Genomic DNA, 23,604 nt, shown 5'->3' on the forward strand with positions numbered 1-23,604 from the left:
GACTGGACCTTTGTCTTAGTGCTTGAGCCAGAGATTCTCAAACAACTCTTCATGGGGCTGTGCTGCCAGTCAAGCACAAACTTCAGTTGCTGCAGCTTTTGTTCCTGTCCTAAGATTTGTCTGTTCTGTTCCCCTGAGTCACCAAACTGCTAATTTTTCATTGTGGTTATTAAGTGACTACTTGAGTAAGCAGTGGCCATCTGTCCTCTCATTCCCTCTTTGTGACATTATCAGATGTTCTCTTTAAAACTTCTTTCTCTCAAGGGACTGCTGTGGAACACTCCACACTTCTGGCTCCTTTTAAAAAGAGACAGATTATGAGGTTGGAAGGTATTTCTGTATCAACCTTTCCAGGTATGCATTAGGAAAAGGGAACAAACCTTTGCAATGTCATTTCATTCTTTACTATTAGAGAGGCTGTGTCTTTGGATCCAAACATGGTAAGGAGGAATGGGTGCCTAAGGTGGGTTTGATTATGCCCATGAACTGCAGAGGGAAGTTTCTATCCCCCTTGAAGAGGAATTCCTGAAAAATATGCAGTATAGGAGCAATAGCCATGGAGTTATTAACTTCATGTTAGTTTGGCTGACTGTTACATACAGGTATAGTTATAATTTCCCTAAAGCTTTGGTAAGTTGGGGTTTTATTTTTCACTTATGGATGTTGTGACATTACCATTTTGTTCATTTTATCACCACCCAATACAAGTATTACAGTAAAAGACATAAAAGAAACTGCTTGTAAGAATGCAGGTTAACAGCAAAGTGAAGAATATTAAGTTTAGCATTAGTCCCGACCTAAGAGAATTGGCTTCAACACACAAGTCATTTACCAGTGCAAGGAAAACTATGTTTGTCTGAATTTCAGTTGTTTCTAATTTCCCTAATGAAGATACACTTAGGTTAATAAACAGGGCTGACAAAACTGTCAGGTATTCGTGTTCATTTAGGAAATGCTGCCCAGTAATCTACTGTTGACATGAACATGATGGTGAATTGAATATCAATTAGTATTTTCAAGGCAGAATGAAAATTATGAACTAGGGCAGCTGGGCTCCTATCATCATTTTCTGATGCCTCTTTTTATCAGAGTTAGCTCTTGATCTTTTTGTATTACACATGTGAAACCAAAACCGTAGAAAAATAATACAGGTCTGGTGGTGTTTTCTGGAACAGCATTAATTTATCTCAGTCCATTTTAACAGCAATCTCTGCTGTAAAGAAGTACCTTAAAGCTGAGTCAATGGTAAGAACAGATTGTTTCCCTGGTATCTAAACTCCTTTTTCCCCATCTCATTCTTTGTGAGGAGCACATTAAAGTAGAGCAATCTGCCTCTGCCTGCCTGGGTTCTGTGCTCCCTGCCTGTCCTGCAGGGCTGACATTGCAGAGCTCAGCCCCTCTGGTGCATTGCAAACTAGGAGTTCTCCCTCCTGGCTGAGCTGAGCATTTCACAGCCTTCTCCTGCCTTGCCTTCCCGTTGAAAGTGCACTGAGCAACAAAATCACTTTGAGATCACTTTGAGGCTGCTCTTGGGGAAAAAGCTCTGCTACAGGCTAGGAGAGGCAGGACATTACCTACTCATTTTCCATTCCACAATTACCTGAGGAAAACTTGAGGCCTCATCTTTTTCTGAGGTAAGCCCATTTATTTTGGATGTGAGAATGCTTTCTTTTTATCTCAGTAGTTTTATTTTTTTCTTGTGCTGATGAGTAAGACTCACATGGGAGAAGCGAGTGCCTATGTGAGACCTCAAAATAGGAAATGTTTACAGCTGTCCTAGAGCAAAATAACCTGCTGGGTGGCAGAATAAGTAGTTAAGAACTAGCCATATACAATTTGGAATTGCAGCTGTTATCCTAGAAAGATTTCAGTGCAGAAATTGTCACGTGTTTCTGCACTGACAGATTTTTTCTCTATGCATTTGGTGCCACTGAATGTATCAAGTGGATTTCCAAGGCTTCATTTGGTATTCGTGAAATAAAACTTGGAATCCACCTTACTGGGGAAGACTCAGTCTTTTATTGACTGTTATTACGTGCTTTTAACTGATAAATTTTTGAATTTCTCTCCCCATTTTGATATCTTTTCTGGAGTTATAGACAGGGATTAAAATAATGGAAAGAAAAAGAATGCAGAATTTTATTGTTATTTCTTTTGGATGCAAAAGGATTCATGTTTATTGAAAATAACTCTGTCTTAGGTATTTATAAATTGTAAGTTACAGTAATTTAATATCAGATATTTTCATAGATGTTTAAAGTATTGAAGTTGCTTATTTTACCATGAAGTGGCATTGATAAGGGAGAAAAAATATGTTCTTGTTAAAATATGTTTGTGGTTGGAAACTTTAAACCCTGAAGTTAACTTAGAGCTTGCCAATTGTTAAAAAAAATCTGCTTCTAAATCCTGCTTTCAGAGAGACAGGAGTAAGTGATGTAACTGAGGGGTCTGCCATGCTAATAATGATACAGCGTGAGAATAAAGGGGTTCATGTTGATTTTTAACGTGAAAATGGAAGAAAGGATGAAAAAAGGGTGCAGTAAAACAGAAGCATTGGGTATGAGAATGTTGGTTTCCATTCCAGAGAGAGATGGAGCAGTAGGGTTACAGCAGCCTTCTTCTTCTCCTCTGAGGAAAACATGCATATGGAAAGGATCCTTTTATTGGCTCTGTAATATGATAAATTTTCATTTAATTTAAAAAATGAACTTCCTAAGAAATAGGTAAGAATGTGTTCTAGGAAGAAAGATTGAATGTAAAAGGTGAGCAGTAGCTGTGGTAGCTTTTTTTCCCCCCCAAAAGAGCTATTATTTGTTTTAATCTTGTTTTCTCAGAGCCACAAGATCTCAAATTATATCTATCAGGAAGTGGTAGGAAACAGTAAGACTGAAACACATACCTGAATCAAATGAGAAAAGAGGGGAAATCATTCCTTAAGCATCTCTGTGTAATGTATGGAAAGAAAAATGGTGATTTGGGGGAATTGGGTTTTGAAGATTCTCTCTGGAGACCTTGTGTAATGGAGTAAAACAGTACCAAGAAAAAGACAGGCATTTATCCAATATAATGTTGCCAATTTCTTAGCACTGACAAGATGAAGGTGCCATGAATGGGATGTTGGGTTTAGTACATGAAAAATTATTCTGGCCAGTTCTCATTCATCAAAAGGGAATATTAAAAGTGTCTGTGTGAGTGTGCAAATATGAGAATAAGAAAGGTGAAAGGGGAAATTCCTTTTAAAAGTTCTTGATTAGGAAATCACTGATCAGTAAAAAAAGGCCAGTTGTGGATAACAGCTCAGTCTACATTGGAGGTAACATGAAAGCAGAAACTAGAAATATAAATATTTCTCATCATTAATAGAAAAGAGAGGATATATGTGGAAATTAGCACATGTTAGAAAATGTGTAGTGTAGAAAACTGAAAATAAAAAGTGTGTTAGGTAAATGCCCAAGTCTCACAACACTCATGATAATGGGAATTTATCTATTGCATTATGAATAAAAATGTTTGTGTGAATGGTATTGAACTATTTTTAGAAACAGGCAGAAAATAATGTGTTTTAAATTGGGAAAATCAGAAATTAGTGATTTATTCATAAAATATGACGAATATGAAGTTCTCCCCATCTGGTGTAAATAGTTCTCTTCCAAGAGTCCTGAAAGACTTGGCTGAGAACATCTCTGGGCTATTGATGGTAAATTTAATGAGTTCGGGGACTCGGGGAATTCAGGAATACTGGAAAAGCATAGGTGTTAGAGTTGTGGTTTGAAAAGAAAAGGGAAGCCCCATTAACCAGGTAACTAGATTTTTATAAAACTCACATTTGGAAAGTCATTTATCTCCTCTGCTGTGCCCCAAGGCAACAGGAGATTATGCAGAAACCAGGCCTGGCAGTGTTCAAGGTGTCTTTAAAGCCTCCTGGAGTGGAGATTCCCCAGCTTCCCAATTAGTCACAGCTCTCCCTCTCCTTTACCACTGTGGGGTAGCAAGGATTTTCTTGGAGTCTGACATAAAACTCTTGGAAATGTTGAGGAGAGTGGGAGGATTAGTCTCTCTATTTTGCTGGCTCTAATCCCGCTTATCTCAGGCAAACAGCATTGTCAATACTTTGTTTACTCTCTGATTTGCTGCGACTCCTGTACACTTGCCTGGCAGAACTGCTATCTAGACAGGTGCTCCTCATACTTTATTACTGCATCTCATTAATCTTGCCTAAACCAGATAGCTGTTGAATGCAAAATAATGAAAATTATGGAAAAGGATTCAATTGATACGTGTATAATGAATGCCAGTTTATTTGGTTTATGGAAAACAGGCCTTGTCATAAAACCAAGCATTTAAATATTTTTTTCCCAGTTGATTGCACGTTAATTACCAAGGTAACTTGGATATTGCATATCCCCTTCTTTCTGTCTTCCTCAGGCAGACAAGCCCCAGCAGTAATATGTTGAGATTTTTTTCTGTTATAACAGAATATGATAGAGTCTTCTGACAGTAAAAAGCTTCATTTTTTTTTTTTTTTTACTAAATGGGTTTAAGAAAAACCCCTGAGGTCTAACAAGCCTTAAAGTAGTTTTAATGACTGCTAAATCACAGAATTTGCGATATTCATTATACATCATTCAATATTCTAACATTTTTAATTAGTAACATGAAAATAAATATAAACTCAATACCTGACAAAAGAGCAGTAAGTAAAGAAGGAAGGAGGATGTGCAGACAGGGAGAGGAGCCTTTATCACTTAGTAAAGGTCAGCCCTTGCAAATAAAATTTGTTTTAGTATAAACCAATGGATCTTTGTACATTCAAGAGCAGAAATTTAACCCAAACTGAAAAATATAATGATGAAAATGAATGAATCTGTACAGGACAGTGATGTTGTAGAGTAATAACAGCCTATAAGAACAATGCTGCAGCAAAAAAAAATAGGCTAATGTGACCCTGGATATATAAATAGGATATAAAAATAGCCAGGACTCTTAATACATATTGTTAAAAGGAATGGTTTCAGAATACTGCATGTGATCCTCTTTTTAAAAATTAAAAAAAAACCCATAAAACCTGAACGAAAATACAGACACTTCAGAAGACAGCAACAACTCTCTTGAGGGCTGGAAGTGAGAGACTTTAAAAGCTCTCTGTGTTTGCCTTATAAATATGAACTTTGCAGTCAATAATAAAGTTCTCAGGGACAAAAAAGCTGCCAATTTTGCCCATTTCTTGGGGTCGTCTGTAATGCCTCCCTACCTTGCTGGAAGATACTGAAACTTTTACGTGGTACAGATGAGATGTTCCTGAATTTTAGTGCTGTCTTCAGAAATGAATGTCTGTGTATTGCTCTGCTTTCCTTGCAAATCTTTGGCTTACCCACTCTAGAGGTAACAGTGAAATGTTTAAAATGAGCACATCAAGCTGGGTAAACCAATATCAGACTGTGATTCAATGAAGTTGGCCAAAATCCTGTATTAATTGTGTTAATTCACACATACCCTGTCTGGAGATCTGCAAAAAGAAGAAGAAAAGAAACTGGTGAAATGAATATTTGGAGGGCTTTTTTCCTTGGTTGTACAGACACAATGGCAGAGTTCATCTTTAGAAGAGTATTTTGGAATGAAAATTAAAATTCCACCCTGTCAGTCCTTGGAGCTCTGCTCGTCGTAATTTTAGGTAAAACAGTTTCCTTGGGACCAGGTAAAACCTCTGAAAAGATTAATTTCAGTTGTAAAGTCTAATAATAGCAGTGTAAGATAGTGTCCAGAAAAAAGGAAACTGAAGCTCAATAAGACATAATGAGTAATAATAATATATATTAAAGTATGTGCTGGAAAAAAAAACCCTAAACTCTTCTAAGAATGAAATGTCCAAGTAATTAGGCAATAGGCTTGCAGATGGATGTTCAAGTCTGTATATTATTATGGAAGTGTTAGAATCCCCAGTTCAGTTATTTAAGAAAGGACATCCAAGTGCTAAATCTGAGTTCTTTTTATCCAAAGAGAGAGTTTTTTTAAAAGGGTCTTTGAGTTCATTTTGAATCGTGAAACTTTGTACTGGCAGACCTAAACTCTTGTTCACTGTGCAAGTTTTAGAGCCATCACCTCAGAAAAGTGCCTGCTAGAAGTGGAGGTTGGATGTCACAAATGTCAATAACATTGCTGAGTCTCAACCAGTGTACTCAGAGCTTTTCCTGTAAAATACTCACTGCAGTGGTTCCAGACACATTTCTGTTTCTGCTGGCAGCTAATGGCTCATCCATAATGGACACTTTTTCATTTTTTTTAAGAAGGATGGAGCTTTTTATGGCATACAAAGGAGCATAAATAAGTAAATGTAGGGACAAGGGTCAATAAATATGACTTTGTGATCCCATTAGCTTTTTAGGGAACTTTCTCATTATAAGCATCATAGGAGTGATGCCCACCATCTTTTTTTAGTCTCTTTGCCTATAAATTTCCAGTTCTTTTGAAACTTTCCCTGCCCTGCAGGCAGAAGGGAAGCCTCCAGTCCTGTGTGTAATTCAGTGTAATTCAGATGTATGCATGCTGGCAGTCCCTCTTAGCCTGGAGCTCTTTGGCAGAGGGATTTTCTGCCATAAGAGCTGTGAGTTGGCAGTGCCTTGGCAGTGCAGATTTGTCTGCCACCAGGGCTGTGCTGCTGGGCACAGGCTGCTTCTTCATCACCTCATGTAAAGATAGCTTGGGTGTCTCTGTCCCACACTGAAGTCTAGCATGTAGATATCTCCAAACCTCTGAAGTGCTCGAGGATTTTATTGCTTTATCCGTGTCCTCATTTGAATAGCAGACTCTGTTGAATCCACAGCTTCACTGGAGTTTGTGTTTCTTTGGCATAAGCATAAGGTTTACTTGATATTTCAGTATTTGCACATTTTTGATTGATAATTATTTTATGTCTTATAATACAAGTGCTGTTGGAAGGACAGTCTTTTAATTTTTATGACTTTTATTTCTGATCCTGAAGGTGATACCATTCTAGTTCTGGTTAGTAGTTATTTGGTGATATGAATTTCAGTTGGTTTGAATTTTCCAGTTCTTACAGATTTGGTAGCTACAAGTGAGAATATGTGAGCATTCAAGAGCCTTGGTATGTCAAATGTATCAAAAATTGTATTTTAACAAAACTCAATTACTCATTGGGGATCATTTGGTAAATGTATATGAGGAATATTATTAGATCGTGGCTCAACTAAATCTAAACTTAATATACTTTCAGTGATGAATTTACTCTAGGTTTTTAATTTTTTTAATGTATAGCTTTGAGCCTTCAAGTAGTACTTGATTAATTCAGGCAAGGAATTAATTAATTCAGGCTCCACTGAAGAAATGAATTAGTTTTCCTTTCTGTATTTTGGATCTTGTTCCACAGAAGTATTAATTTTTGAATACCTGGATGATGTTTATTAAATCGCAGTTTTGCTACCACAAAAATTGTAAAACTGAAATGACACTTCAAACCCTAATTAATGCTGCTCAGAGAAAAATTTATTTCTACCTGCAGGTCTGTAGGAATAGCACTTGACAAAGAGCAAGATATAATTTGAAATTCAGCTGAAAACAAAGCACATAACAAATAGGCCTTGTTTTCTGGGGGGAGAGAAGATGGGGGGAGAGATTGTAAGAAGAAAACAAACACCTGGGATGAAATGAAATATTCTCAGAAACATGCTGAGCAGTTGGTCCTCTATGAAAAAGAAATGTGTAAACTCTTTTTTTGGTTTCTTTTTTTTTTTTTTCCTTTGGAGGTAACAGATCCCCAGTTATGATCAACTTAAAAGTTTTACACAGGAAACTGCTGCACCGAATGTCAAGTGAGAAGATGCTTTTTTTGACTCTTCCACAAGAGCATGGTAGCCTGACACAAATAGAAAATACTATGACAGCTGTAAATCATATAAAAGACAGCAAATAATCTCAATGAGAATAGTGACCCTTTTTTAAAGTAAAATAGGGATTGTAAAAAGTTATTAATTTTTACTCATATTATTCACAAAGCTTCATACAGTGAAGTGGTGAAGAAGTGGAGAGCAGAATACTCCCCTTTGTTGAATGTATTTTTAAAATATTATTTCTTCACATAAACATTAAGCTTTTCTGTGGTTCATGTTGAGTATTTCACTTGCCTGTAAGTCTGTTGACGAGACAGCAAACTTCAGTTTCAGGTTAGAAGTCACCATCCATTCAAACGCAGGGCAGCTCTAAGTGTCACTGTTTCAAAAGAGAAGGGAAGATGCCGGGTCAGGTTCCCTCTAATACGGTTCCAAGTTCAGTGTCCATGCCAAGGTGCCTTTTCCATAAGGCAGAAGAACATGACCTGACTTCTGCTGCTGCTATAAACACATTAGAGAGAGCTGTACATTGATTATTTCGACAGACAAGAGGTAGAAGGTAACACACAGCAATATAGACCCCACAAATGTGTGGATAGTAAGGTCACGTTTCAAATTAATTGCTTAATTATTTTTCTCCATCATTTAACCATTCAAATAAGAGCTGAAATTAGTGGGCTGTAAGGAGGAACTCAGCAATCAAAACACATCACTCAATAATTAAAATAAACTGCCCTGTATAATACTTAATTTTGTGTTTAAATCCTAATTCAGATTTCTGAAGTTAGAGGGTCGGATGAAACAATTCCATTAGAGGGCAGTAGGACCTGTGGGTAAAATGTCTCATGTGCTGTGTATATTTTGTTTAGCATCAGTGAATGGAAGTGAAAAAGGAAGTTAGTGTAATTTAACATCAAAATAATGCAGAAACATTTTGTAATATACAATAACACGCATTCTATCTTATATCAAAAAACCCAATATGAATATGACAGAAGTGATGCAAAATAATGGCAGCAGATACTGATACTGTAGTGCTCCATCCAAGAGAGAAACTGAAGTTGTTTGTCTTTCTGTGTTCTCAGTTTTTCAATTGAATAACTTTATTTCTGGGAAGTTTATGGGTTTCATTTAAAAAAATCTTACTTTTGAAACGATGCATTTTATTAGCTTTAATGCTGCAGATTTTCCAGTTTTCCAGGCAAGGGATGGCAGGAATGTGTATGTTTGATCAGGCATCTTTTAGTGGTTAAATATCAGTCATGTACTGTGATTTGGCAATGATTTCTGCAAAAGATTTAGGGGTTTTTATGAGTTTTGAGAATTTTGTAGATATGAAATGAAAGCCCAAGTGAACCTGGCTAACATGGCAAGTTCAGTCCTTCCTGTTTTAATATTTTGCTATGTCTAATCCAAGGAATACCACAAACACCATTTCTTTTTCCATTTTCAGTTGTGTTACTTGATACTACAACTGCCCTCGGAGAACTAGGATGGAAAACATTTCCCTTAAATGGGGTAAGTCTCTCACCATTTTGTTGGTTTTGGTCTGGATTTTGGCATTCTGACACTCTGTAAGTGGATATTCTTCCAATATAGACTTGTCTGAAAAATCTTAGTTGTTCTTGGGACTGGAGCTGCCTGTGTTGTGAGTAGGAATTAGAGATGCAAGAATGACATGAATACACATTATTATGTTCCTCTTTTGCTTTTCTGAATACTAAGTATCTATCTAACTTTAAATCAAATGCTAACTGTTATGCATAATAAAATTTCATATTAAAAAATTACTATGCTGCAGGAATGTGTTACAACTCCCTTTTATTAAAAAAAAAAAAAAGGAAAAATAATTTTCTGTGTTGCATATTGGAACAAAAATTTAATGGTTTAAGTAAGAACCATGGACTTTAGCATTTGATAATATGGCATCAGATGGCCTAAATCAGAAAAATGAAAACATTAATAGTGTCTGTCATCCTTGGGGACAGTGAGCATGGGGTAGAGCAGCATTTTTACTCTCTAAAGTTCAACTATCAGTGCTTTGCCAGTGGCTGCACTTTCAGAACCTGTTTTTTTTTCTTTTTCACTCAGCTAATGCATGTCACAGAGTTTCAGGGGCATTTGGAGTTTCACTTTTAAAGTAAGATGCACTATTCTGGAGCATTTAATGTGTTCTGCATCAACTTGTAGTTCTGATGTCAGTGTACATACTGTGTATCACTTATTTTTATACTAGCTTGCATTATCTCCTGATTCTTGTGGATGAGGCGTATAATTACTTGCTTCTCTGAAATGAGCTCAAAAAATACTGTTTTTCTGAGAGAAACATCTTGTTCCATTTTCAGTCATTTTATTTGCCATGTTCTGTTCCAGAAGGAAGTAGAAACTGTCTACCCTCAGCACCTTAATAATCCATTTTTGTAAAATGCCTTCTGTGTCTTTGCCTTCAGGGATTTCAAGCCATATGACATTTCTTAATCTCAGCCTGTTTTCAACTTTATGGATTACTCTTTTTCTTTGTATTCCTAGGCATAATTTCCATCTCTCACAGATACTTCTGCGTTTTACATTTTGGATGCAGTCTCATGCAATCTGAGTTCTAATTCTGAAAGTTTGTTTCCTTTAAAAATCCCAGAGTACATACTGTCATATACCACAATGAGAAATGAATCAAGGAATTTTTGCTCTAGCAGAAAGTAAGGACTGTCATCTACCATGATGAGAAAATCCAGTGAGGAATGTTTTGCTTGAGCACTGGGATGAGCTCCATTGAAGTGCACAGTACATTTGGAAAGCACAAAAGATATAATTGCAGTTATTGTGTAAATTCTTAAAAGCTCTAGGTATGCCAAAATAGCCATAGTATGCAAACACAAAAACATGTGCATTCCAAGTTAATTTAAAGCACAGCTATTATAACATGTATTTTTTGTCTCCTCATGCATACCCTAAACAATAGTTTTGCAGCCACGTGAGGGGTTTGGGTGTCTTAGGACCTCTGCTGTATATTAAGAACTGGCAGCACTTACTAGAATACATACAGGAGTTTACATTTCAGTAAGGACCTTAAAATATTTCCCAAAAATGTACAAAGTGATTTGAAAAAACAAAAGGAGCTAGAGTAAATATGGGGCAGAAAAGTGTTTTTTAGCATAAAATCATAGAATCATTTATATTGGAAAAGACCTTTCAGATCGCTGAGTCCCACTGTTAAGCCAAGACCACCGTGTTCACCATGTCCCCAAACGCCACAGTCACACACTTTTTGGACATTTCCAGGGGTGGTGATTTATTTCCACAGTGCTAATCTGAGTTATTCTTGTATCCTAATACAATCCAGAATATGGCACAAGCATTGGTGTAATTGAGATCATCATCACAGAGATAAGAATCTGGTTGGTCCCATGATGGGCACATTAGGATTTCCTTGTTTCCTGAAGGAGCGTAACAAATTTTGTATTGTTGGTGGTTTTTCAAAGAAATTTTTGTTCCGATACTATTGAAAGCTAATGTGTTACTTTAATCAAACCTTAAGTGTTTGTGTAGTGTTTATGTGTGTAAGAAAAATGTCATTGACACTTGATTATTGCTCTGCTGAACATTTTTGATGTTAGGAGGATGGGATGATGTGTTTTCCTGAGCCTGTGACATTAGCAGAAGTCATTAATTTACTGGCACACTCAGTCATGAGCAATGTTTTCATTAAATTGAAGAGCAACTGAAATAACAATGCTTGGGATTTGGGTAATATTGAGTATGCCTCAGAGATTTTAAACTAACAGGCCAGGGTGAAGTAGGATAAAAAAATCAGGAGATTCTTTTGCAACTTGTAGAACCTTAACCTTTGCCTCCCAGGCTTTTTATTTATAGTAGGTTCATTACATAATATTTGTAAACTTTCAGCACTTTCAGTCATCATTGAGCTGCAATAATAACTGTGTTATTCATGTTTTGGGAATATAATATGTGATTTTGTTTTTAAATTTTCTTCCCAGTTATTTGTACATCCTTCCTGAAGCGAGAGAATGCAATGTTTTTTTCTAAAAATGTGTTTTATTTATGTGTCAGATTTTTTTCCTTGTATTTTGAACAGGTAATAAATTTAGTGCTTAGAGCTACAAAAATGCAGCATAAAACATTAATATCTCTGAGGTCAATAGCATCAACTTTTGTTGACTGAGTTCCAGTTTAGCTTCTTAGTGATGGGCTGTCTAAAATTTCTGCCTTAATAATGGACACATCTGATACTTCCTCTGTTCTTTGGGCTGTAGTTCAAAATGACCGATTGATTTATGAAAAAGCATATGCTATGAAAGGAGATCCTTACTCACCAAACTGTCACTCCATAACCTTGAAAATATAGAACAGAGGTTTGGGGTTTTTTTGGTTGGTACAAAAAATGGGAAGACACAAGTTCATGTGTTTCAGAAGAGGATGTGGATGGGAGCTTAGTGGGCAGTCTCAAGGGCATATGAAGTAAAATCCAGCAGTCTAACCAAAGTCAGTTTGCTGACCTTGGGGACTCAGTTAGGAACTGGGAAAGAAACGAAAAATATCTGAAAATCCAACTGAAATGCAGTGTTCCATAACCTTCCTTTACATATTAGCAGTAATAGTAATAAAATAAGGCACCTTATTCAACTGCAGTTGGTGAGATATCTTCCTTATGTCTTCAATGTAAATATATTATTTATTTCCCATTGCATTAATCATTGCAACACAATTTTGTGAGCAAAGTTTGCTCAGAAGCTGTGGTTTGGGGACTGTTGCCATAAAGGCATGTCCACTCCTGATAAATTTCTGCCATAAAATCGTAAAATGGTTTGGATTGTAATGAAACTCAAAGATTGTCCAGTTTCAACACTCTACCATGGGCAGGATGCCACAGGACCGCACTGCTCAAACCTCAGACCATCCAGTCTGCCCTTGAACACTTCCAGGGATGGGGCAGCCTCAGCTTTTCGGGGCACCCTGTGCCAGGGCCTCAGCACCCTCACAGGAAAGCATTTCTTCCCAATATCCAATCCAAACCTCCTCTCTTTCAGCTTAGAGCTGTTAGCTGACACCATATCACTCCATGCCCTTGTGAAAAGCCCCTCTCCAGCTCTCCTGGGGCCCCCTTTAGGCACTGGAAGCTGCTCTTATGTCCCCCCAGCCTTCTCTTCTCCAGGCTGAACATGCCCAACTTGTGTGTAGCCACTCCACAGATCAGTTTAAAAGGAGGGTAAGGTGACTCACAGCACAAAGCTGTGAGACATTTACATGTGGAAAAGACTTATAAATGCTGTCTTGACTTGTCATAGTGGACACAATGTGTGGCCTCAGCAGTAAAGAACCTGCTAGAAGTCCTCTGAATTGTTTGACAACTCTGTCACTGAAACTACTTGAGTTTCCACAATTATTTGAACAGTTTTCTTGTCAATTGGTAATCTACCAATTAATCTATCCAGGGAAATAATTCTGGTTTGAATATCTTGTTTCTATAGAGGATTTTAATTCTTTTTTAATAAAAATTGCTAATATACAGTATTACTGATCTTACTGTGTTATGAATTTTTTGAGACTAATCTTGTCAAAGCAATGATGTTTTTCTCCTTACCATACTGTTTATATTACCCTCTCTGTTAAAATAATTGTTTTACAGTAAATACATTCATCAACAATTTTTTTAGCTGATTTTTAGCTGATTAGGAGACATTTTTGTAGTTTATGGTAACAGGAGTTTTGAATGGCTTGGTTGTTTGTCACAGATGGCACTGATGTTTTCCTGTGCCAGCCTGTAAACATTTCTTTCCATGCAGCTGTATCCATTTTCACCTTCATCTTTTAAATATTTCAGAAAGTGATGGGGGGAGTATCTCTTGGAACATTCTTCTACAATACTTAACATTTTTAACTATTCATTTCCTTAAGTAGACTGTCTTTAACTGTATTTATAGACGTAAGGAAGTTTATATACTTAATACCAATTTCCTAAATAAAACAATGGTGTTTTCTCAGCACTGTTTTGGTCACCAGTATAAACATCCCACCAAAGGGCAACTGGAAAGAAATTAACTCTGTCCCAGAAAGACACACTAAACATAACTAAAATTCAAGTTGTGTGAAAGTTAGCAGGATAAAACAGCAACACCATAAAAAGACTTCTGTCTGAAAATATTTCACTTTTCTTCCAAACCAATCGTAGAATCATTTGGGTAGGAAATTATTTGGATCACTGAGTCTGACTGCAGATAACACTGCCGAGTCCCTCGCTAGGCCATGTCCATAAGGGCCACGTTGACTTGTCTTCACACATCCCCAGGGCTGAGGACTCAGCTGCATCCCTGGACAGCCTGTTCCAATGCTTGGTAACCTCTGCCATGAAAAAAAAATCCTAATATCCAAAAGTCTCAGTTCCTTTACCCCTACAGCAGTTCAACTGTGGTAAAGTTACATCTGTGTGGGGAGATGATGCACAAGTAGCAAGTTCTTCTATCTAAGAACTACTGAGGAGAAAAAAAAAAAAGAAAACATCCAAAAGTCTTAAGTTCTTTTACCCCTACAGCAGTTCAGCTGTGGTAAAGTTACATCTGTGAAAGTTCATCAGCAGAATTTCAGAGGTGTTACAGAGGCTGTGGTTTTAATAGGAACTTTAATAGAAGGTAGGGATTTAGCTGTCAGAACATTTAGCAGGGATGAAGGGAAGGAAGCTAATCAGATTTTCACACAATATGGGGAATTTACAGAGATGACATTAAGAAAAAATATTGGTAGTCACGTATTTGAGCTGTAATTTGGGCATAATCAGATACCATCTTCTGCAATGCCATATTTAAAATCCTTTTTGACACTCAAGTCATTTTTTGAGGAAAAAGGTTAGTTTTTTGGGATTAATTTCCATCTGCAGAGATTAAACAATTAGGTATATCCAAGATCTAGTTAAATGGCTTTCTTAAAGGAGTTGCAGATACTCATATGAGATGACTTGCTTGTGAGAGTCAGTTTCCTTGATTTTTTTAGGAGCATCTCTTAGACCATATAGGCTTTTTTCCTTGAAAACTGAATATCCTAGAAACTGTCAGTGTCCAGATTAGACATGGTGCATGTCTAAATTTTTGCGTTTGCCTGTATTTTCTGGTAAAATGGCAAAAATCTTAATTTTCTTGGAAAACCCTGGAGCCACAGAATTAGCTGTGGCTGTGCTAGGAATTTGAGAGTCTGCTGAATGGGTGCAGGGTTATGGTAGCATGGTCCATCAGAAATAGGTAAATTAAAAAAAATTTGCTAGGCACTGTAATGTGATAATATTTGTCACTCTCAGTTTTTGTGTACATACACTTAAGCAGTCTCCTGATTATTTTTGTGTGGAACATCTAATTGCAGATTCCACAGAGGCTTGACTAAATACATGGTTGTGTTCTTATTTGGACATTTCAAACACATTTTGGGCTACTGGTGCTTGCCACTTGCCAGATCTAAACCATTCCTAGCCTAAATAATGACATGTCATAAATTAAAAACAAAACAACAAAAAACCTCCCAAAAATCCCAACCTCCCAGAAAAAAGCAAACAAAAGTTAAGTACAAACCTACAAACCACTTAGAGGGAAGCAGATATAATGGAGGAGGATTATAAACAAATTTGTATGCTCCAGTACAGAACAACCATATACTTACAGCTCATATATAATATGTAATAGTACAGCATTAGAAGCAGTCTCTGAACTGCTCAACCAAATGCAATTTATTGTAATTTTAGTCTTATTGTGTGATAAATCTCAACTTGATGATAGTAATGCTGCATATATTTTTGCATTAATTTTCCATTCTTTTTAATTTAAATAGTCCTATGTACATATATACCCCTAGTAAAGGCAAAATTTACTGTATATATTGATTATTTTTCAATGTCTATTGTATATTATATAGCAAAGGAAGGCAAAGAGTGGCAATAGCAGTATTTCTATTTTCTGTTGTGTTTCTCATTTTAGGTGTGAGAACCATTCTAACTGGTGGAACACAGTAAACATAAGTTTTTAGTTGTGCAGCCTCACAGGATGAATGTTAATTCTGTATTATTTTTTTTTTAATAGATTGGTTGGAAATTTAAATAAATAAGAGTACCATGCATGGGTTGCACATTGATGCACTCAGTGCACAAAAAACAGCTTTTAAATTTGTGTAGGCTGCACATTCATCTCTCGCACTCACAAGTTTATAATATTTTGGCTTACCAATGTGGGCAGTAAGGAAAAAAAACAAAGTATAATTTAGTGAAAAATAAATAATTCTTGCTTTTTTTTTTTTTTTTTTGGTATACAAAGAATTGTGTTTGAGAAGGAAAACACAGTGGGTCGAAGGTTGATTTAATTTTATGTTTGGTATCTTTTCAGCAGTGTTGGATTCCAGAATTTTATGGCTTCTGTTAGGCAAATATTTTGAAATTCAAAAAATTCCCTCATATGTATATACCAAATTAAATATAATATTTTCTGTTACAATTCAGCCTTCACTGTGTAGGCCCATGGGGCAAGAAAGCATGACAAACTGAGTGCTGCCCTCAGTAAAAAAAAATCAAGGAAAAGTCAGGACAAAATAAAGTGGAAGAAAAGCAATATTTATGGAAATATGAGGTGCATACTGAACACCTCTTTATCTGAACCATTGTATTTTCAGAGACTTCAGAACTGCTGCACTGAACTCTTGGGAAATACCCTTTGAAATTCCTGTGTGCTTAAGAAATGGTCTCATAAATGCTAAAGTAGGTGATAAATATCTCAGTATTCTGAAAAGAAATCTCTCTGAATTGTTCCAAAGCCATAAATTTATTTTTTTTTTTCAAGGAGGAAAGCTAAAATTGGCAGCAACAGAAGATGCTTCACTGTCTCATGACCTGGTGCTGCTTTTTACTCAGATGCTGTGTTCATTAATTTTGCAAAACTCTAACCAAACTTCTGCTTTCTTTTTATCATTTCTATTGCCAGGAATAATTTATATTCTAAAAGTGGATCTCCTATGTATAATGCAAAACAAAAGAATTAATATATTCTTAAGAATTTGCAGTAGCCTGACCTTATATTGGAAGTCTTAACTGAGACTTAACAGAAGAGAAAGCTGAAAAAAACCCCCAAACCATGCCAATTTTACTTTTGAACCTTTTACAGATGTTTAAATACATGGAATGAATTTTTAAAATTACAGAGAAGTAACCCGATTATCAAGCTGGAAACATTTTCTAAGCCTCTTTGACATACTTAGGCACACAGAATCCCTTTTGCAAATTGCAGCAAATCATTTATGTTCTGATGGTGCTTTAAATGATGGATTGTAGGATGTTTGTGGGTACCAGGAGTTTTAACCATTGCCAGGATGAAAATACAGCATCCAAATAGTTCTTCTGCTCCATTGGAATTCTCACTAAGTGAGAAAAAAATACTCCAGCTAGACTGAAAGTTGGAAATTCTCTGCTTTGCCCTCTCTGCCAGTAGATGTCCAAACCCCTGGTACAGCATTTGAGCTTGAAAACCCTTATCTGAAGAACAGTTATCTAAATAAAGAGTGCAGCAATTGCTTGTCCAAAATATAGAGAATTGTAAACTTCAGATTTAAGAAGATACACTTCAGATTATAATTTTCACGATTTAATATCCTGCAAAGGCATCCAGGCGAGCACAGAGCCTTTACCACATGGATTATGTATTTATGTAAGCAATCCTAGCAGAACTGGATACTCTTCACATAATCCTACCAATCTACTTCAAAAATAGAAAATGGATAGTTTGTATATATATCTATTGGCTGCTAATAAGGAAACAGAATTATTTAATAATCATAGTTCCATGGAGAGCAAATAGAAAGGAGCCCAGTATAAAATCTATGTATTTGTGAATAAAAATTTGTAACTGTATTTTAGATTTAAGAGGATAATCCTCTGCTATTGTATTTAATCAAAAGAATCCTATCCTAGGAGTTTAAAACATAATACATGACTTGCAGAAATAAAGTGAAAGATCACAAGTATTGCTGAGACGTAGAGCAGTATTTGAAGAGCACAGGTGTTCTACCTGACCTTTTGTCTTTTAAGAAGTCCAATAAATGTTTCTTTTAGATTTCCTACTAGTGTTAAAAGCTGGGCATATTATAGAGGAAGTAAAAAAAAAAAAAATTAGAGTTTAAGTTAGCAGACACAACAGCTGATTAATGTGATAATATGCTCGATATGGCCCTCTTCAGTGATTTCTCTCCATGTCTGCTGTACTTTTCATCAGCTTTCCATGCTATAAGGAATATTCCCAGTTTCTTAATTTTCTTAAGGAAGAACTGCAACATTTTGTTTTCCCTCTCAGCTGATGGATACTCTTGCATTATGCCTATGACCAACAGGTCATGAAATGGTGAGCAGTAGAATTTTTATTCCATAAAAATTGGATAGAAATGTTGTATCCCAGCTATTACTGCATTGTCCTGTTGGTTCTTGGCATGTCAGAAGAATGCTACTAATGATTTTATATGAAAATATTTAAAGGCTTGATAGAGTTCATTATTAACAGTAGCATAACTAAGGAGATTGCTTTGGTTCCCTTTTTCATGTAGGCCACTAAGGGGATTGACTTTAGCTCCCTGATTCTTGCCATGATGATTAAGGGGATTTGTTTAAACACCCCGTTTCATGTGGTATAGCTACTGTAAAAGGATTAGTTTTGGATTCCACTTCCACGTGGGAAAGCTAAGGGGATTAGCTTTAGCTTTTCATTCCATGACAAAATAACTAAGGGCAATTGCTTTCACTGCCCATGTGGTTGCATCAAGATTTGTCTTGCTTTTGCTGTTCTTGTTTTAGTTCCTTTCCCTCTGCTCTTACTGCCCAAAGTCATTTGGCTTCAGGCTTTCTCCCCTCGTCATGGAAGGCCCACTGCCCATACTGAGCTTTGCATCTGGTAAGGAAAACTGAAGAGACTGATGAAATCCCGTGTGTTTTGTTCTTTTCCTCATGGAAGCTCAAATGTTAGAATTCTTCTGGATAAAGTCAAGTGTAGGAATTGCCCTAACTGCTAACAGTGCTATTCAATGTGAAGCAGTATTTGATTTATGGCAGTGAATAGGACCATGAGCTTCACCTGTAAGCAAAGGTCTTGGGGGATTCTTTATGCTGCCATTTGGTGCAAAACTGGGGATATTTTTTACAAAATTCAACAAAGCTACCACCTGAGCCACAAATGGTGTGGCCAACTCAGTGCAGCACCAACTCCACACCAACAGGCACTGTATAAGGGCAGAATTTATCTAAGGAGAAAAAACCCTAGACCTGAGTGCTGTCAGAAACTCTGCTCGTGTTTCTGCACAGCCTTGCTCCTGTGAATACACCAGTCCCAGGAGAAAAAGCTCTCTGAGGTCTTTGTACCAAATTGCATTGTGCAGCCAGCACAAATTAATATTTTCAAACCACTTAAAAGCAAATAAGATGCCTACATGTAAATTCAAAACAGGCACTTCATGCCCAGCTAATGAGGTTTTGTCTGAGCTATTTAAAAAACCAGGATCTGTGCCCTGGCTTTGGAGATGGGTGTCTCCACAAAGCTGTTTTAAATACTTGCTCTTACCTGAGTCTCTGACTGGGGAATGAGCAGGTTTTAGTCTATAAATCTAGAAACTAATGGGGTTCTTCCTTTGGCAACCTTTTATTTTATGTTGAGGTGGGGCTTTGTTTTGTTTGGTTAGTTTGTGGGTTTTTGTAGGTTTATTGTTGGTTTTTTGTGTTTTTTTGTTTTTGTTTTTTTTGTAGTTGTTGTTGTTGGTTGGTTGGTTGTTTTTATTGTTATTTACTAGTGTAGTGGAAGTGCTTGAAACTTTACATAAACTTACATAAAACACTTAAACATGTCAATATTTTAAGGTATAGCAATTTCTTTTGAAGTGAAGCTTAAAGTTAAAAAACAAATTAATTTAAAAAATATTTTAATGTTTAAATTTTACAAGGAACCAGCCTTGTGTATCCATCTTGTGTCAGAATAATCATAGATGTGAGCAATTAGGAAAAAAAGCAGATGTGAGCCACTGCCCAGCCCTGGCACTGTGCTGGCACAGACGTAGCCTTAGGAGCAGGATTCTGAAGAGAATCCTTCCAAAAACATGTGCTGTTTTTCCAGTATTTCAGTTCTCCACGATGGAATATAGCAGGACTCTTTCAGCAGCTGCAGTTCTGAGCTGTCAGCTCACAAGCTGGCTGGTTCCACAATGTGCAGCCACTTGAGTTTTGTATATACAGTCATGAACATGAGATGTGCATATGGATCCACTCTCCTCTAGCATTATGTGTGCTTAGGTCTGGCCCACTTGAGCTGTGCAATCACCTATTCTGAGCTTACAGCACATTCTGGAATTTACTTCACTCTTTATGCTGCTCAGTAAAACCGGGGTTTGAATTTGTCCCTTCAGTGCCCTACCTCAGCTTTAAATTTCCGAGGCTCTTTTGCTGTGGTGTTTTTTCCCTTTGCTTCTAAAAATAAAACACATCAAAAGCAATTGGAAAAGAAAGCTGAGCTTCTATGAAATTTTACATATTTCTTGAAGAGAAGAAAAAAAAAAAAAGAATAAATGCAATGGAGAAGTTCCTCCAGAAGTACTCACATGCAGAATGATGTATATCTTTAGTCATTCATGGAATAGATGTATGCTAAGACAAGCACATAACAAACCACCCCAGTAAAAAATCTAATTCTCTATAATGTATTTCAGGTAGCAGTGCCATGAGAATTCTGGCTTCATCTCAAGTCTTGCTGATTTATCCACAGTATACAATCAGTGCTTGATGTAGATGAAAGCAATCAAACTTCTTTCCCACTTGGGTCAGTGCAGGAAATGTCCTGAGGGAAAATGTTTTGTTCTTCATAATTTTTTTTGTTTTATATACTGAAGACTGTTTATTAGATTGAAGGATTTTTGCTTTGACTGCTGCAGAAGAGCCAGAATAACAGGGTAAGAGTTACTGCAGTGGCTTTGATGTGAATATTCCCTTCTCATAGGAATCATCCTGAATCTACAACCTGGTTGCCTGAGCTAGAGATCATTTATAATCTGTGATTATTAAATTTTATATCTGTAGATTCCCTTGGAGTACTGTCACTTCCTGCATGTATTTTAAAGTTATGAATATACAATATAGTAAAGGAATATCAAATTAATCACAAGCAATGAGATAAATTTTGTGTAAGAGTAAAGCTTGAATCTTTATAGAGTGTTGAGGCAGGTTTTTCACTGTTACCATATTTATGCCTTTTTGGGTAGTACTCTTGTATATAGCAGGGTTTTTTAAAATTTTCATCATGTGTTTTATGTCCACAGAGTTAAGGTTAGTCAGAAAAATGACAGAACTTCTTCAGTGAAGTCATTTGAAATGACTTTGCTAATTCTTTTTTTGGAGTTGTAATTTTAAATACAACTGTTGTAGTTGCTATGTAGAACTTAAATATTTTCAAAGAAAAGTGCAATAAGTGTTAAACCACATGGCAAGAAGCAAAATACTTCGTTCACTCTTTTCTGTGATTTTAGTGAAGAGGAAAAGGATTAGCTTCTAAATTGTGACTTAAGAATAACATCAAGGATATCAAAGAAACCACAGATATTTCTGGAGATTAGTGAAAATTGTTTCTGTGCAATTTGGAGTGGATTTTATACAGTTTTCAGTTACTTTGGGTAGATTTTTCGGCTTTTCTTTTCCCTGTGTTTTGATTTAATGAAATTTCACTTCAGTACAAAATTTGAATATTTAATTGTTATTTTTGATCTTTTTTACTTTGCACTACTACATCAAAGCTGTTTAAATTTAAGGAAGGATATTGGCATAGAACATGAAAAGAGTGCTGAACTATTTGGTAATAAAATCATACATAACACCAAAAAGTAATAGCAATATATACCAAGACAAGATGACCTTTTCATTCATAACTTTAAAGAAATTATTTTATTATCTGTTGACAAGAATCTTTTACATTATGACTGGTTTTTCTTAGTTTTCTTTTTCTTTCAAATGATGACACCTTTAAAATTCATCATTTAAATAGAGTAGTGCCAGCCTAATTGTCAACATCTCTGGTTCTTTATTCTCAGTTCTTGACCATCTACCCAAATCCAGTTGTTCCCAATGATTCCTGCATGAGACACATGCAGTATTACCTGGTCAACATGGCCTAAAAAGGGATGTACTGTCTTACTCTGTCCTGTTCCTTGAAGTAGTTACCATAATTTCCAGCACAGCTTTCATGCAAAAGGTCTTGCTAAATAACAATCTAAACACATCTCTTTTTTTTTTCCCCAGAAATTTCCTAGGGAACATTTTAGCATCCATTTGCTGACATCCTCTTAACACAAATGCATAGCTGTAATAAAAAAGCACTTCAGATTTTAAAAGTAGATGCTATCATACAGTGTCACTGTGCTAAAAAGACAAACATCTCTCTTTGCAAATTGTTGCTATTTGAAAAAGAGCACATTTGTTTTCAACATGTACTTGCATAGAGGAAGACCAAAAGTTATGTTTCAGGGAGCCTGGCCAGCTTGGTATTGTTTTGAATTAGGGTTGGTTTGTTTTTTTTTTTTAAGGCTATGCAGTGGTTTAAAGATACTTTAGGTATTGCACATGTTTAAGATTTCAATGTTATGAACATGGATAGAATAAAAAGCCCCAAGTGATAAAGCATTATAATAGGTATTGATATAGATATAGATATAGATATAGATATGTATAAGCATACATGGGCAATAAAAACCCCTCCCAGTTAGCTTAATTTTGATGATTTGGGAGACTGGAGGAAATCTTCACTCAGTGTTTGATAAATGGCTTCATTTCACTTCAAAGGCTGGCTGTAGTTGAGGGTATTTTAGAGTGCAAGTTTAGAGATAGAGGCTACATATTTAATTACCAGGTATCAACATTTTCTAAAAGGACAAAATTTTACTATTGACTCAGAAAACTCAATCTGAATGCAATAAATGCAGCATTTTGTAATCAAGTAATGCTTGATATGGTTTGTCCTTTTTTTTGTTTGTTTGTTAGTTTAAAGTCCACTAAACTGATGTCACCACAATTTCTTGGCTGTCCCATTTTCCAACTGACCAACTGTCAGTTCCTGTTTCTGGACATGGTTCCAAATGCAGCCCAGAACATGGCAAAGTGAATGCAGAACAGATTGAGCACTGAGGGGAACCTGAGCAATGCAGCTAGAGGAGATGAAAATGCTGCAAGGCTGCAGACAGCCTGGAAGGGAGCAGAAGGGAGCCAAAGGGACTGGAAAACGCAGCCAGAAAACTTGTGAGACAGCGAGGACAAAAAAGCCAGACATAAAAAAATTTGGAAATAATAATTTCTAAAAGGCAGCAGAGCTCAAGAATGCATAATCATAGAGAATGATCTGCAGATATTTATATTAGATACCATTACTGCTATTAAAAAGTCCCCAACTAATTAAACAAATACTCTCTGCATTTAATACAGTATTTTAATTAAGCTGTAAATAGTCATGGTTACCTAAAATATTCTTAATTTTCTGCTGGAAAATGAATTTCATTATCTGTCTACATAGAAAACCAGACTAGCAATGTGGCACGTGTCCATCACTTCTTAATTCCAGGATTCAAACAGCAAAATTTCTTTAGTACTTTGGAGTAATGTTATTTTTTTTTCTCCTAGTTAGATGAAATCTAACAACTCTTTAACAAGGCATGATTCAGATATATGAAATATACTGTCCCATTGATTGAAGACTAATTTCCTTGTGTTTGG

General features: G+C 36.2%; 1 protein-coding gene across 6 annotated transcripts in view; it reads left to right on the forward strand.

Moving 5' to 3' along the window:
• The window catches only part of EPHA6 (EPH receptor A6), a 370,217-nt gene that overhangs the window by 17,574 nt on the left and 329,039 nt on the right, over positions 1–23,604 (forward strand). For all 6 annotated transcript variants that reach the window (XM_058018768.1, XM_058018770.1, XM_058018769.1 and 3 more), the window contains exon 2: positions 9,298–9,362. In XM_058018768.1, coding sequence (XP_057874751.1) covers positions 9,298–9,362 — 65 coding nt within the window. The remainder of the gene's footprint in view (positions 1–9,297; positions 9,363–23,604) is intronic.

This window comes from Melospiza georgiana, chromosome 2 (genome assembly GCF_028018845.1).
Source record: "Melospiza georgiana isolate bMelGeo1 chromosome 2, bMelGeo1.pri, whole genome shotgun sequence".
Taxonomy (NCBI): domain Eukaryota; kingdom Metazoa; phylum Chordata; class Aves; order Passeriformes; family Passerellidae; genus Melospiza; species Melospiza georgiana.